This window comes from Dysidea avara, chromosome 4, assembly GCF_963678975.1.
Source record: "Dysidea avara chromosome 4, odDysAvar1.4, whole genome shotgun sequence".
Classification (NCBI taxonomy): domain Eukaryota; kingdom Metazoa; phylum Porifera; class Demospongiae; order Dictyoceratida; family Dysideidae; genus Dysidea; species Dysidea avara.
The window spans coordinates 2868295-2885919 of NC_089275.1; the positions used below are offsets into that span (position 1 = coordinate 2868295).

The 17625-nt window shown below is 39.0% G+C and overlaps 2 protein-coding genes across 2 annotated transcripts; one reads left to right on the forward strand and one right to left on the reverse strand.

Moving 5' to 3' along the window:
* Positions 1-404: 404 nt before the first annotated feature.
* Positions 405-2032, reverse strand: LOC136252255 (SPRY domain-containing protein 3-like). The gene has a single exon (XM_066044655.1). The coding sequence runs from the start codon at positions 1814-1816 to the stop codon at positions 578-580; it is 1239 nt and encodes a 412-aa protein (XP_065900727.1). The 5' UTR covers positions 1817-2032; the 3' UTR covers positions 405-577.
* LOC136252254 (membrane-associated tyrosine- and threonine-specific cdc2-inhibitory kinase-like) lies at positions 2000-12072 on the forward strand. Its single transcript, XM_066044654.1, has 17 exons — positions 2000-2133; positions 2242-2504; positions 2555-2607; positions 2655-2782; positions 2947-3072; positions 3436-3511; positions 3562-3687; positions 4190-4281; positions 4333-4439; positions 4503-4563; positions 4615-4657; positions 4829-4870; positions 4922-5009; positions 8461-8602; positions 9912-10025; positions 11543-11705; positions 11851-12072. The coding sequence occupies exons 2-17, from the start codon at positions 2297-2299 to the stop codon at positions 11875-11877; spliced, it is 1596 nt and encodes a 531-aa protein (XP_065900726.1). The 5' UTR covers positions 2000-2133; positions 2242-2296; the 3' UTR covers positions 11878-12072.
* The last annotated feature ends 5553 nt before the right edge of the window (positions 12073-17625 follow it).

Consider the following 17625-nt stretch of genomic DNA (forward strand, 5'->3'; position numbering starts at 1 on the left):
ACATATTTGGAGCAGAGGTGTATCTAAATATCACCAATCTGGCTTTTCAAGTTCCTGGCTCATAACAGTACATGGTTAGACCTGACAGGAAATATTAATGAATTCCATTAATATTTCCTTTCAGTTACAGTAAAAATCGTAATTTGTGAATGAGGAAAAAATTATATCACAACTGATGAAATTAAAATGTTGTGGGCACAAAGATTTGTTACAGATGTGGTCAGTGGTGATACACAAGGTTTCAATTAAGACATACCTGATATTTAAATATTGCCTTACTGCATTATACAGCAGTAATAGTGGTCCCATTCTCACCCAAATGTCCATCAATTGTTTCAGTGACGTGCTTATCTGATGTTCTCCAATCAATGTACTCACAGATTGTTCTTCAATGCACTCAAGAATACCTGACTTGCTCAATGGCTATTAATTTCAACCCAAAACACATCAACATACATACATATTGCAAGCATGTTCAAAGTTAAGTATAGCATATACACAACTGTCTTTCTATATAATGACTCTATTCTTTTAAATAATAAAAAATCTCTATACAACAGAGCTACATAATTAAAATCTACCCAGTTAAAGCATTGAAATCTACCATGACCCTCTCTCCCACACTTAACATGGCGACCATTGGAAAGAAACCTCCTTTTGGAAGTTTAGCTTTTGTCTCACCAACTTTGCTACCATTTTTAGTAAAGAAAACCGTCACTTCATGATTATTGTCTTTCTTACTACCACTAGAGTTCTTGAAAACAAATATATTTTGTTGTCGGTTATCGCCATAGTAAAAGTCATCATAGAAGTTCACTGGTGGTAAGTTTTTCTTTTCCCAATCTTCATCTTCCGATTCTTCTGATGAAAAATCAGCTTCGTCATCTGTAAATTGTAAACCACAGCCCATTGTGTCACCTGTCGTACAAGTGGGACCAAAGTCAACTCCCTGACCACGTTCTACATAAAGCTGTCCATTGTCAGCATGATAACCCACGCCGCCAGGATTCCAGCCAGGGTGTCTGTGTAGTGGATAAGTGTTTGAACCTAGACCTATTGCTAAACAGCCATCTTTCCCTGCGTTCTCAATTTTCATCTCAAAGTAGTGTGAAGATTTGGTGAGCGGGTAAAGTGACTGAGCAATTCCAATATCCTGACCTTGTTGCTGATTTCCAAAATACTCTAAAACAGTCCCACCACGTAAAAACTTGACTGCATTACAACGTAGCCATAGGTCACGTGGTGCATTGTCAATTGACATAGCGTCATCATCGACTCCTTCTAAACTGGTGCACACAGAATGGCCGAGGTACTCCACACTTTCTCCTAGACTGTGCATGCCGACTATCGGGTATAACCCATGTAGTGGCCTTTTCATTTTAACTCTCTCACCAACTAGCTTGCCATTCTTTGTGAAGAAAACTTTGACGTAAGCCGGCCCCTCTTCAACATCAAACAGGGCACCACAGCCCATGATGTCCCCATCTGTACAAGTTGGGGCACCCATGTTCTTTCCCATACCATTCTCATGAAATAGTTTGGCATCATCTGCATGGTAACCTACACATTGAGAATTCCAGCCAGGCATGGCCGACATAGAATAACCCATAGTACCCATACCGATACCAATAGCACTACGACGACCTTTGCTCAATATCTTAATCTCGTAGTAGTTGTTAAGAGGGCTCATTGGGTCCATGATCTTCACGACTCCGACTGGGCCATCTCGGCTGTACCTCCAGACATCTCCGTTCACCTCAACATTTCCGCTAAATTGTAGTTTAGACGGTCTGTTTAGCTTAATCTTTGCAGCCATTGCTTCGACAATTTGGTTCTAATTAATTCGCACCAAGGAATTCCCTTACATACGTACCACCTGTCCAGAAAGAATGTAAAAACGTCTCTTACATCAGACACTAGTCAAGGTTTTCTGATGACACGCTCAGTATTAGGCTATGTTGCCACGTAATCCTCTTCCTGGATGCACACCTACGCAGAGACTGTAAACACGTGATGCAATATACGCGCATTACTCGCGTGAGGTTTAGATAGTTGGCGGGAAAAATGCTTGTAATGGCACGCTCAGCGAAACCCTTTGTATAGAGACACACTAGAAAAGACGCATTGTTTTGGGTGAGTCCAGTACTTAGAAGTAATAGTAAACGTATACAGGTATTAGCGTATTGTGTGTGTTAATACTACACGACCCCTTGCCAATTAATGCGGTATTGTCACTTTCAGAGTGGTCCATTGAAGTGGTAAAGTGGTTTGTAGTGGCGCGTACACTGAAGACAAAATGAATGCGGCAACGTTACAAACGCCAAGGCCTATCCCTTTATTTTCAGCCAACGCGTCGTTCAGCCAGCGAAGGAAGACGCCGCTAAGGACGCCACGACCTCCCAAGCCTCCTATCAAGTCTTGTCCACCTGTCAGCAGAATTTTCCGCACCCCTGGCTCACTCAACCAACCACAAGTTGTCAGCTTCAAACCAAATAATGATAATGGTAATTTGGTGTTACTTGTAAAGGATAAAGCTAGACTTGTTTCCATGTAGCGTTACAGTCACCAATGTACAATGTCTCATCTCAACAACTCTATTTTGAACAAGTATGTGTAGTGTGTTCGTGAGTTTGTTTCACCATGTTGTGTTCTAGTGTTTTGTGATAAAGGATAAACTTGGAGCAGGGTCATTTGGTGAGGTGTACAAAGTTGAGAGCAAAGAAGATAATGAGATTTATGCTGTGAAAAGATCATCACAAAAGTTTCGTGGTGAATGGGACAGGTTAGTGGGCTTACTTCCCACACTAACATTGAGTGGGTGTAAACACCCAATTATGTCAATTAATTTGCTGCTGAAACAGTGTACTTCCCTTATAGAACATGTTCAGTAAATGTACTAAACATTTGTCAACTAAGCTTCCACAATATTTGTGCTGCTAATTTTAGGAAGAACAGACTAGCTGAAGTCGAGAAACATGAGAGATTACCACCTCATCCCAACTGTGTACGATTTGTCAAAGCATGGGAGGAACGTGGACACTTGTACATTCAAACAGAACTTTGTAAAATGAGGTAGGTGTGCATTTGTTACCATACATGTGTGTGTGTGCGCACGCGCGCGCGCGCATGCTTCATATTGCATGTGTGAGTGGATCACTATGTGTGTGGGCAACCTACCTGACTGATGGTGAGACATGGGACAGCCTCCGGTGCAATACCAGTACTACGTATCTCTGAAAGGATTTGCAGCATCAGCTCATAGTGCCTACGTAGTGCACAGATGTCCCAGCATTTCACTGAATAGGTGTAACCATGTATATGGCAGCCATAGACTATACTCATAAGCAATGCTGGCTCCGTGTGTGTGTGTGTGTTTTCCTTGTGTGAATGTATGCTAGTATATTTGTCTTCATGTATTTTTTCTACTCCATGTAGTATGTCCGAATATGCTGACCTTCATGGTAAGATAGCAGAGTCACTAATTTGGGGCTTCTTACTGGACCTAACAAAGGTACATAGTCTATGTGGTAATGTTTGCAGCATAATGCTGTGATTGATTAGGGCATCAAACATCTTCATGATCATCAGTTGTGTCATTTTGATATCAAACCTGCTAATATCTTCATTGCTCAAGATGGAGTGACATGTAAACTAGGGGACTTTGGATTAGTTGTGTCCGAAGACCAGGTGTGTTGTGTCTGTCTGTTGTTTCCTTGAACAAAACACTTTGCTTCAATTTACCCAGCTGTTTGAATGTTGACCTGGTGGTGTCGACTGAGGAAGCAACCCACCCAGCTGTAACATTAATGGGTACCTAGGGAAGCACATATATGCAAACTATCCATGTATACACATCAAGATAAGACTTTGGGTGCTCACGCCTTCACCTGTTGGTCAAAGCACTGCCTCCTGCTTGGTTACTAGTTATGGATTTACCTGCACTGACTCTTAGCGAATGAGTAATGCACAGGTGTCCCAGTGCTGGTTTACTGTGTAGTTGCTAGCACAGTAGCCGTGTGTGTTTAGTGCATGTGTTAGTATAAGTCCCGTGTTCTTTGAACAGTTTGCTTGTGTTGCTCTATTCTACTCAGCTATATTATTCAAGATCCAGTGGTAGCAACCCAGTGTTTCTTTGCGTGTTGTGTGCATGAGTATCTATTTTGATCTGTAACATCCATTCGCATTACAGCTTGGTGGTTCAGATGTCCAAGAAGGAGATCCCAAGTACATGGCTCCAGAGTTAATGCAAGGACGATTTGGAAAACCAGCAGACATTTTCAGGTACTAGTGTGACATGTACCATATAGCCTGTAAGTGTGTTGTGGTGTGTAGTTTGGGAATTAGCTTACTGGAGATGGCTTGTGATATGGAGTTACCCAATGGTGGTAACGCATGGCATCAACTTCGTTCTGGCTACCTACCAGATGAGTTTACATCTCGTAAGTGTCTTTGATAGCTAGGACAGCAGGGTAAATGTCATTATCATGTTATCCATACTGTAGATTTGTCAACAGAACTACTGGACATTTTAAAATGGATGATGCATCCTCAACCACAATCAAGGTATACACCATACAAAACTACACATCTTGTTGACTATTATGTGTATTACAGGCCGACAGCTGACCAGTTACTAGCTCACTCTTCTCTTTATAAGGTTTGTATGTATAGTGTGTTTGTGATTGGCTGCTGTGTGGTGTGGGTTAAATTGTGATTAGTTTGACTCACAACACATACACTACACAGATGGACGCTATTATGTAGTGTGTGTATGAGCCTACCTGTTAATCTGTCTTCACTCCTTTGAGTGGTTATGTCCATCATATAGATATCATCAAGGAAGAGTTATTATCATATTTATCACAAGACAGTAAGTACACACACCTATAATAGTAATATAACATGATGTTGATGGTTACAGACTGCCTTCATGTCACACTGGTGTAGCGCAATGTGGGGTGGACTAGTGAAACTGGTAATGTTAATTGCAACCATCTTCCCCAGTAATGGTGAGTATGTATCCTGTGTGTAGTACGTTTGTTTGCCAGTCAAATGTGTACAGATAAATAAATGACACAGCTCACATCCATCACCATAGCAAACATGCATGTGGTATACTTTTGCCTTCTTACAAAGCAATGCTGGTGGATCTCTAGAAGAGCCTCGGCCCAGCCAAAGAACTCTTGTTCCCTTACCCGAGGTGTTTGTGGGCAACATCAAGCAGAGTTCTCCCTAGCAAAATATAAAGTAGAGCGGTAAAACTGTCAATTTGCTACCAACATCAAAGTCATTTTCTTAAATTTACACATTCCTATACCACATTAAAGGAACTTTGAACAAAGTGGAGCAGTGTCGTGCCACCTTACCACTCTTTAGGAAAGACCCTGTCAAGATATACCTACCATATAGGGAGAATGTTTCGATAAGCAGAACTTCATAGCTGCAAAAAAAAAACTGGACCATTTCGAGTTAATCAATTATCCTGCCAGTTGTCCAAGTATCAGTATTTTTGCATGATGTACTGAGGTTTGGGTTTTCCTGGCCAAAAATATCACTCTAAAACCAACATCCTGGCATCTTGGCAGTATTGCTTAGGTATAACCAAATGCCTTCAGTACGACCCTAAGTAGATTGTTCATTTTTATTTATTTATTTGAAATTTCTACCGACTGACTGCCTGCATGATGCTTTCAGGCAAGTATAATTCAATAGCAGCTAAGGCTACAGGCTTGATTTTTTTTTCTGTTCAACATCACTTCTTCCCGAGATATGCCTTTTGGAATACTGCAGCATGTACAATGTATGCATCATGGACTCACCTTTGTCCTCCTTTGTGTCCCATTTCTTTTTGCTGACAACCCAATATGTCAATTCATGGTAACGCGATAGCTCCCCTACGTTTGTAAACAGAAATCGTCTATATTTTCCGTGGTGACTGGATTATAGCAGAGGTGCATCTTCTACTGTTCTTTGTTTATAATGTGAAACAAGCTGGGATATAACTGGAAAGCAAAGCATAATGGCCACTTCACTTTCAAGTCAGTAATCAATAGTTGAGACATGCAAATTGTCTGTATTTTTTGTGGTGACTGGATTGATTGCAGAGGCACATATCCTACTGTTTTTGTTTGTAGTGCTGTGTAACAGGCTGAACATAGCTGAAAGCAAAGTGTATTGGCCACTTTCGAGTCAATAATTGATAACCGAGGATAGCTAGGGCACACGTTCAGACAACAACATTGCCAGCCTTTCTTTGCGCAGGTTCACCAGTAATAGTAATGTTCCAAAAAAAAAAAGAAACAAGTATTAGGAATTTTAAGTTCGATTTTAGGATCAGAGAGAAAAAAAAGCAAGGTTGGTCGCCTTCATCTGCAGGCATTTAATCCTTAATTCAGTCATGGGTATAGACTGAATTAGGGATTAATTGTCCTAGTATATCTGCAGGTGTAGGCGACCTCCCTTCCTTTTTTTTCTCTATGATCCCTTATAATTCCCAATACTTGTCAGTTATTTTTGCAGTTAACCATACTCTTCTTGTACTTTAACATTTTTAACCCTTAAACCTGCATAATCCAGAAAACTGAATTTACACTTAATAAATATGCATGCTTTGCACAAAGCGCTGTAACTTTCGAAGCGTCCATCCTACAGCTATGCAATTTATGTCATTCTGCTCGTGATGTGACAAGGATCAAAATGATACCTAGGGTTTTACCCTAACGCTAAATGATGAAGCCAAAACTAACCGTGAAAATAACTTTTCGGTAAGGAAACACGCAAACCCTTTACATACCTTTATAAAATGGCCGATGACTCAATGGTAGTTGATCCTATCACTTTGCAACAACTTTCATTCAACCCAATGTGAAGTTCTGCATCAGGCCATATATGATTCATGTGAGTAAACCCACAATCGAAATTATACATGTGACAAGAATTTAAAAGCACGATGACGTGACTCGTTGCTGTTCACCGCTTCATAACAAGTGAGCCACTGTAGTTAGTGTCATTAACCTTCTCCAAGTAGCCCAGTAAACACACTTTTAATCTATGTGTATTTGTAGGTTGTAAGAATTAAATTACCCCACCTAGTGTTGCCATGCATGCCCATATTGTGTAAACACACATTTCCAAAAAAACCAAAAAGTTTTCTGCGGGTTTAAGGGTTAAACCAGGCACACACCCAGTGTGCACCTGGTTTGCTGAAATTGGTGTGGCTAAAACCATGTGTCTGCATGTAGGTATGTATAACACCCATGTGAGCAAACAAACTTTGAGCTACAGAAAATAAATCTTTCAATGAATAAAGGATGTTTACGTACTGTATTGAAGCAACATAATACAACACAACAGGCCTTGAAAGGTGGCATATCTTCTTGAGTTGAAAGGGGCATATCCCCTTTGTATGCGAACTCTCCAGTTTTACAGCTCTAACTTTCAGTGTTGGGCCTTAAACTTTCCTACTTGGATTTTTTTTAAAATTAAAGTTGCAGGGCACATTCTCAGATCCTTCTTTAGATTAAGGTAACTGTTCACAGCAGGCAATCCACTCTGTGCCTTATCAACCAAACAGTTTAGGTACACCAATAAATCTCTACTCTCTGTGTCTTATACTATGTTCTTTTTCTGTCATTGAATATGCTCCATAGTGGCTGTTTTCAAAAAAAAAAAAAAAAAAAAAAAAAGGTTTTGTACTATTTTCAGTCTATGACCACTGGTATATCAAAAATGTATTATTACTTGGTATTGGCTACAATATGAAAAGGCTGTATATACCTATAAGGTAAAGATACTCTGATAAAGTAGTCACCCTAACACATACAACAGTCAGGTAACTTGCCACAGCATCTTAATACAGAAAGACAGTGTGGTCTTGGTGAAACAGCAACTCATCTGTAGCTATTGTTTTTGAGCTAGGCTTTGAGAAATATTAGCAGGTAAATAGCATTGGAAGAATATGATGCTTGTGCCAGATTTTCACTTGTAAACAAACTTATTTCAATTTTAGTCTATGAAAAAAGTGTGTCAGTCAGGCCTGTGAAACAACTAATCAAGTTGACATGGCTTATTGTCATATTTTAAATCTAACTACAAAACATGTATACATTGTACTTCACAAGGTGCTTCCATCTGTACCACTCCGCTATTGTCTGTAACCTTTCCAGTGCCTCATTGATATTCTAATCATATGCATAGGTTAGTGAACCTCCCATGGGTAGCAGTGTAAAAGTTAAGTCAATGTGCATGTAAAGAACCTTCGTGAACAACATACTTGGTTACCAGCAATGGCCATAGTGTGGAAAATCATTGTACATGTTACTCCAGCAATAGCAGGTCCCCCCTGGCACACAGACCATCTAACAGTTTTTGTCGCACATAAACCTGACACTACACACACTGTACTACACATACAGACTATGTGTATAGCATAGCACATACAAACATATTATGTTTTATTAGATAAGGTAAAAGCAACCCCAGTGATCAACAACCAACAAGTATCTGCACTGTCTCTGTCATTCTCTGATACTGAAGAGGACAAGGAAGAATTGGATGAGTCTTTCTCTGATGATGGCAAGGATCATAATCAGTCATGGCTCAAGTAAGTATCACTGCTTGTGTTATGTAGTAATTTTCCCTAAGAACAGCAATACTTACTAGTATATTAAAATTTATAAAATTAAAAATAAAGTAGGAAAAAGTAGTGAAACAAGAGATGAACGATGGTAGCTATTACAGCATAGCTCAGTGGAAAATCCCTACTTTGGCATGATGTAGCCATTATTTTGTGTTCAGTGCCAAAGTAGGAATTTCCCACCGAGCTATGCTGTAATAGCTACCATCATTCATCTCTTGTTTCACTACTTTTTATTGCTTGGATTCCTACTTTATTTTTAAATTTATAGTTTTTAATATACTAGTTTGTTTAGTTTTTTTGTTAAGACATACAGCTAGCTATAAACATGTGACTGTTCTATTAGGGTGACTGCTGTATTAGAGTATCTCGAGTCAGTCTGCAAAGATGTGCACTTGCCCAAAAGGGGCATGGTTTTGATCGTTTATAGAGTATCTCAAGTCAGCCTTCCAAATTGAAGGTGTGTGGTCACTGAAATACAGCTAGTACAAAAGGGATTTGTCATCGTGGTTTCAATCAATAGATCGATAATGCGTAGAATGAAGAATGGGCGTGATCTTGTAACCTATCGTGAAAGCTATCTAATACTGGTACCTCCGTACAGTAGCCTCCGTCATAGATTATATAAGTAAGGAATATATAATCTATTCCTCTGTACAGTAGTGTAGTTTTCAGCGCCTTAAATAATCTTGTGGCGTCTATTATACTGCTTAAAGAAAAAATTAACGCTTCAATATGGTTTCATTGGATGAAGAAGACAAGCAGCCTGATTGATGATAAAAGAAAAGACAAGGCGCAGAGTGCACACACTTGTCGGAGCCCCAAAAGGCATCCCACTGGTGAGTTTGTTGTTGTGGCGTAAAATGGCGGCCATGCACTGCTTCGTTTGGCCTCTAGGCTTGCGACTGTGGTCAGTCAGGTAGTCGGTCTAAAATTCCAAGTTTTTGGCGATTTTTTTAAAATTTTGTATCCGGCCACCTGTAAACGTTTTGTTATATTTAATATATTATATGGACTAGTACTATTACGTAAAGGTGAGTTTCATCTCGTAAGATAACTCTAGGATGATTTTTAAAAGCGGAATTTTACAAAAATTTCACCTGGATTCCTACTTAAACGGTACAGTCTACTCTTTATGTAAGTGTACGTAATTGCAAAAAAAAAGGACTTATTGGTAACAAAATTAAATTAATCGCTCTGCATATTAAAGGGGAAATTTTTTGATCTAGTGTACCTATATTTAGAGTGAAATATTACCATGTATGGTGTGTTACAGTGACAGTCCGGTGAGGTTCAAGTCACCAGTATACAGTGGTCCACCCATCCCACTGAACTTTGGAGACAATGATGATCACAACAGCTCATTTCATATTCTTAATACTTCTCTAGAGTGAGTGTATGTGATGTATAGTGGTGAATGTCTTGTTATCAAACAGTACAGTACAGTAGTACTGGTTAAGTAGGGGTTGCCCCAAAAAATGAATGGCACCCGTCAAACTGCCGCCTCTGAAAACACTTTAGAGGGGCAAAAAGTACTTTTATGGAAAAGTCTTAAGGATGTATCTAAAGTAGACTAGAGCATTACACCTGCAAATAAAAACTACATACAGTGTTCACTCAATTATCCAACCAACCACCTTGGGAGGACAAAGATAATCAAATCCCATTCAAAGCCCATTCATTTATATACAGAGCATTGTTCAAATACTCTAATAGAACATACATTTCAGACAAAACACTCCAATGGAACAGTCATTTCTGCTGTTTGGGTAATTGAGGGAACACTGTGAAGCCCTAGTATTTGAATATTATAAAAGTCACTCACACACAACAGGGGCGGATCCAGGAGCCAGCAAGGGGAGGGGTACAAACAGGCAAAGTTGTAGGTGGTTGAAAACCAGATTCTCTTGTTAGTTACTGCATTTTTGAAGCAGCAAATAATCACCTCTTAGTAGTGTCTCACTGTTGATTTTAGCCATTTTGGCCCTTGGAGATGGTTGTGAAGTCTTAAAAGCTGTTAATAGGCTCCAAACGTCAACAACAGCAACGCGATAATTAATTTTAGAGGTGCTTAGTATGCACGGAGGTGCTGGGTAACAATTTAACAGCTAGTTTGACATCGGTTTACTTCAGTTTCAGGTGAAATTGTAATCAGTGCTAGTAAAATGTGCATATTTTCATGAGTTGTATTGCTAAACTGATCTTGGCCTGACATAAAGTTTAGTATTTTACTTCACAAGTATGGCTGGCTCTTCCACGAGGAGGGGGGGGGGGGGGGCATATGCCCCATCCTGGATCCGCCATTGCACACTTTAGTCTGCCAACCTGACCACATTCACTAGGCCTAGAAGCTAAATGATAAATCACCATTTTCAGCTGCAATAGCAAACTCACCAGTGGCATGTGCCTTGTGGTGTTCCAGTGAGTAATTTGCCCTCTGTACCTTGTTGTTCCTTTTATCTCTAATCATGCTGGTCATCTTCATTCTAGGAAACCATAGTAAGGTGTTGATTTTCCATATCAACACTTAAAGACCACAAATTTTATTTAAAATCCTCACAGAGGCCATGAAGATATTTAAAGCGCTCACTCTTTACCTGCAAGACAGAACTAGCTGGAGCAATAACCAATCAAGTAGCACATCACTTAATGATCTAGCTGTACTTTTAGTGACTGACCATTAATACTTGCTTTTGTACTATGATAAACAAAACATGCCATGATTATACCCATTAAATATTGTGTATTCGGAGGCCCACTTGAGATACTGTAATAAAGCAGTCACCCTATACAGCAGCCACGTTTAATAGTCTAATAAAACATTCATGTGTGCTAAAACATTGAACAAACCAGTATATTAAAGAATCAGTATACAAGGTGTGCTGTATTATTCACTACTCTCCCTAGGAACAGTCCATCCTCAAGACGGAGTCCCTCCTCAAGACAGAGTCCCTCACAACGCAATGATGATGATGGGGACACACTAATGTTCACTCCTGCCACAGGGCCTAGTATTGATGAGGCGTACACCCTCAAACCTGGTGTGATTGGTCCACGTAACCTCATGAATGTAAGTGTATACTGACAGTACTGCTTGTGAACCAGGCAGCCATACATGTATTCTATTTGATTATGAAGTACCTGACATAAAGTTTAATGTTGTTTGTATACGCTGCATAGAATTCATAATTCACTGTGTTTCACATTATTTATAGGTATTTGCTGAGGCTGCAGATAATTGATTTTAGATTTATAATTATTATCGTCACTGCAATTTGAAGTTTTAATGTATAATGACTAGTCAGTTGTATTTTCACACCTTCCCTGTTCCCTCCATTTTTGTCTGTCCTCATTTTTGCAATTTATATTGTAATAAAATGTGTGTACATTTGATGTGCTGCTTGTATAACTATGTCTTCATGTAAACACAAAAATGATATTTGCTGGTACAAACCCTGCTGGGTAGTAGTACAACTCATTACACAAACCTAAAATATCAAGGTGGTCTTATTAATGAGGTCATAAAGTACACCTTAGCTATGTTTTGGGGTCCCCTACTTGACATGGTCACTAATAAGGTGATCTTACTAAGAATTGTCTGCTCTAAGTTAGCCACTATTTGGTGATTCTCTGTTTTTCGTCAGAATGTAGAGTGCTGGTATCCCGAGTACATACTGGCCACAATATAGCTACCTTAGACTCATTCTCATACCAGGGCCTGATACTCTGCATAGCAGACAATTTGCAAAGTTCAGTAACTATCCTATTCAGATATAGCTGCAGTCATTGTAGTCATCCTTTGTCATGTGATCAGGAGATCAACTTTTTATACCTCGTTGCACCAATCTTTCACATTATTTTGGCTACAATGTACAAGGTCACTACTGCATGAGTGCAGTGATCTTGATAACTGAACTGCACATCAATATTTGGTTAATTAATGATTAAACCTTTAAAAATGGGGAAATGTGTGCAGCAATAATACATGCAGGCACTGATGAAAAACAGAAAATCATTAAGTGACCATAATGTTTACCTCACTAGCTATAAAAGTGGTCATGTTTTGGAGGTGTTCTCATAGTCATGAAGTACATACAGAGCTTCAATACATCACTATAATACCACCTCATTATAGTGACCATAGGTGCTACAGTATACTTATTATAAGACTACCTCATTATGGTGACCATTAATGAAGTGGTCCCAAACATACAACTAAATTCATCACTTATATTAACACTCTCCTACTAATCCAAACCATTCAAGTTAGCCATTACATCAGCTATAGTATGAATACCTATGAAGTTCAAATCTGCAAACATATATGTACAACAAATTAAACTGCTGACTTCTGAAGCTATAAAACTATTCCCATACATTGCTGTTGGACATCCTGTTTACCCAGGGGGGGGGGTAGAACATGATGTCACAACGCATATTTTTTTGCGGAATTTAACTGAATTGAATATAGCTGATGGGACTGTGAATATAGTTGTGGTAACCCAAACAAATCAGATCAATGCAATGAAGTCTCTACATATATGATCTAAGTAACATCAGATTTAAGACTGTTTACAGCCTTACTGGGCGGCTCTATATTATAAGTTTAGCTACACAAGTCAGAAATGGCTACAATTGAGGGCTAAATGTAATTTAGTACATACGTATTTTACTGATGTGCTGTATATCATAATTCCACTGTATTGAGTATCATTCATTATGTGAGCATATTTTGGAAAATCACCCTTATCGTCATGCCTGAAACAATTAGATTTTTTGAAACTAGCATGGTGCTGTTAATAGCAGAAAACACCTTTTATTTTTTCTTGTGATTCAAGTTATCTATGGTTTATTCTATCCTTAAATAGGTAGGAATGTAACTTATAATGCTGTGTTTCAGCACTAAATATTTAATGTGTCAAATGTACCTGTAAGGGTGATTTTCCAAAATTACCGTATAGAGGGAAACTTTGATGAGGGAAAACTTCAGCAAATTTGGTAATTTGTGCCAAAGTTTAACCTGTCAATTTACTCGTAACACCTGAGATTGGCAGGTTAGACAGGCTAGGCAACCTCCTAACTCAGGCTATGGCCATATTAAACTCTTGTAGTCTGCAAGTCTTTATTGATACTCTGATTAGATTAGATTATCAAGTTAGTCAAAGACATAGGTAAACAGAAGGTAACGATAAACACACACACACAACACACACAAACAATTACAACAGAAGACACAGAACAGTTTTAAACTTTACAACAACACCATGCAGCTTGAAATGCTTTAGCATTTGATAGCTGTAGGATGTGGAAAGGAATAGTGTTCCATAGGAAAGGAGTGTTGATGAAAAAGAGTAATGATAAGGAGTGATAGTCAAGACACATTGTCATTTGATGGGATCTATAGATGGTGGAGGAAAATTGAATATATTGGGAAAACGGAATGGCTACTCTGTTGTGTAGAATATCATGGGCGGGCTACTGTAGAAAAGAAAGATCTTCTTGTGAACAATTAAGTTCTTGTAGGCGAGCATCTCAAGGCTTAGTCCTGTAATAGTTCAGCAGAATTCCATCTACTACCACACCCAACATGTAGCATGGCACTGGACCAATTCTAGTTGTCACCCATCTTTTGAGTTATGTAGGCAGACTAGGCACCAAACCAGTGAAACGTATTATGGTAGCTATAGTTGCTTTAGCTGATGAAGAATACGACAATAGTGTGTGACGCAGTAGTTCAGTGAATGGGATGCCTTGGCTGCTAGGTGCTTCACATAATCACCCCCATTTAAGCTTGGAAGTAACGAATACTGCCAAAGTACCCGCTGACTACTGATTCTCTATTGACCACCTAGAAAATAGCATAATAATATTGGAGGAAGATGCTTGTATGAGAAAGAAATGCTTTCACACTTCATAGGATTCAACTTTGATAGCCACTTTTTGCACCATTCGTATATCTTGGTTAGATCATCTTGTTCACGATTAGTCTGGCGTAGCCGACCCGCGCGCGTAGGCTACGCCAGACTAGTTCACGATCACAAGGGGATTGACAATATTTCTTTGTAAAGCGCAATATCATCGAATCAGCAAAGAGTTTTCTGGAGTCACAGAAGTCTCAATATAACTTAATGCAAGGAAGCACTCCACAACTTAAGACAAAAATCAAGAAATGATCAAATCGCGGATCCCCTATCCAAAGAAATCAAACCCACAATCACAAATTTTTGCTCGTTTATGTTAGATACATATAAAATTTGATTTGTTAGTAACTAATCCAAAACAGCCTGTAGTGTGAAGCTAGTTGCTGTGTTACTCGCAGTAAATAGCAGAATAATAAATAGTAAGTACAACACACAATATATATAGAGGCAACCATACAACTACACATGATGTCATACCTCATTACAGTATAAGTCAATTATAGCTAGCTAATACATTACACTTAGAAGATTACATACAAAGTATGTGTGTGCATGTTGTTCAGTATCGGATCACACCACACAGCCAAGCTGTAAAAATGTGTGCGGCCCTTAAAAAGTCTATGGTGAAAAAAGATGTGAAATCCAAGGTGGCGGCCAAGAAATGACTGTGATGGTAGGTTAATGGTAAAAAATTTAATAACGAAAATTCAGGTGAATTTGGTGCCGCTTGGTCTTGGCACAAAATTCACCTGAATTGCGTTATTAAAATTTTTACCATTAACCTACCATCACAGCCATTTCTTGGCTGCCACCTTGGATTTCACATCTTTTTTCACCATAGCCTTTATAAGGGCCGCACACTTTTTTTACAGCTTGGCTGTTTTGGATTAGATTTCATTTCTTTTTGTATTTGTATACCCCAACTATGGCTGGCTTTGAGACTTTATAACCTATCTTCTTTTTCTTTATCACAGGAAGAAGAAAAGATGAAGAAGATGTACTTTAAATATTTTATCAGTAAATGTACAAATTATATATATAATACATATATTGATTACAGAAATCTCCATGGTGGTTTCTTTGTAACTGAACACTCTACAAGGTGACTTCTTCTAGATGCTCTCTCTACAGGGTGAATTGTTTGTAACTGAACGATCTACAAGGTAACTTCTTGTAGCTGATCTCTCTACAGGGAGATTTGTTTGTAGCTGAATTCTGTACAGGTGATTTGTTTGCAGCTGAGCTCTTTACAGAATGGTTTCTTTGAGCTGAACTCTCTACAAGGTAACTTCTTCTAACTGAATTTTCTACAGGGCAATTTGTTTGTGGCTGAATTTTCTACAGGGTGATTTCTTTGCAGCTGAACTCTCTACATGGTGGTTTCTTTGTAGCTGAACTCTCTACAAGGTGACTTCTTCTAGCTGATCTCTCTACACGGTGATTTGTTTGTAGCTGAACGATCTACAAGGTAACTTCTTATAGCTGATCTCTGTACTGGGTGATTTGTTTGTAGCTGAAATCTGTACAGGTGATTTGTTTGCAGCTGAGCTCTTTACAGAATGGTTTCTTTGTAGCTGAACTCTCTACAAGGTAACTTCTTCTAAATGATCTTTCTACAGGGCAATTTGTTTGTGGCTGAATTTTCTACAGGGTGATTTCTTTGCAGCTGAACTCTCTACATGGTGATTTCTTTGTAGCTGACCTCTCTGCAAGGTGATCCTTCTAGCTGATCTCTCTACCGGATGACTTGTTTGTAGCTGAACTCTCTAGAGGGCGATTTATTTGTAGCTGAACTCTCTACAAGGTAACTTCTTCTAGCTGATCTTTCTACAGGGTGATTTGTTTGTAACTGAATTCTCTATAGGGTGATTTATTTGCAGCTAAACTGCTGAACTCTCTACAATGTAACTTCTTCTAGCCGAACTCTCTACGGGTGGCTTGTTTCTAACTGATCTCTCTACAGGGTGATTTGTTTGTAGCTGAACTCTCTACAAGGTAACTTCTTCTAGCTGATCTTTCTACAGGGTGATTTGTTTGTAGCTGAATTCTCTACAGGGCAATTTGTTTGCAGCTGAACTCTCTACATGGTAGTTTCTTTGTAGCTGAACTCTCTACAATGTAACTTCTTCTAGCTGAACTCTCTACAGGATGACTTGTTTCTAGCTGATCTCTCTACGGGTGACTTGTTTATAGCTGAACTCTCTACTGGGTGATTTGTTTGTAGCTGAACTCTCTACAAGGTAACTTCTTCTAGCTGATCTTTCTAAAGGGTGATTTGTTTGTAGCTGAATTCTCTACAGGGCAATCTGTTTGCAGCTGAACTCTCTACATGGTAGTTTCTTTGTAGCTGAACTCTCTGCAATGTAACTTCTTCTAGCTGAACTCTCTACAAGGTGACATGTTTGTAGTTGAACTCTCTACAGGGTGATTTGTTTGTATTTGAACTCTCTACAAGGTAACTTCTTCTAGCTGAACTCTCTACAGGGTGATTTGTTTGTAGTTGAACTCTCTACAATGTAATTTCTTCTAGCTGAACTCTCTACAGGTGGCTTGTTTCTAGCTGATCTCTCTACATAGTGACTTGTTTCTAGCTGAACTCTCTACAGGGTGACTTGTTTGTAGCTGAACTCTCTACAAGGTAACTTCTTTTAGCTGATCTTTCTATAGGGTGGTTTGTTTGTAGCTGAATTCTCTACAGGGCAATTTATTTGTAGCTGAACTCTCTACATGGTAGTTTCTTTGTAGCTGAACTCTCTACAATGTAACTTCTTCTAGCTGAACTCTCTACGGGTGGCTTGTTTCTAGCTGATCTCTCTACAGGGTGATTTGTTTGTAGCTGAACTCTCTACAAGGTAACTTCTTCTAGCTGACCTTTCTACAGGGTAATTTGTTTGTAGCTGAACTCTCTACAAGGTAACTTCTTCTAGCTGACCTTTCTACAGGGTAATTTGTTTGTAGCTGAACTCTTTACATGGTAGTTCTTTGTAGCTGAACTTTCTACAATGTAATTTCTTCTAGCTGAACTCTCTACAGGATGACTTGTTTCTAGCTGATCTCTGTACAGGGTGA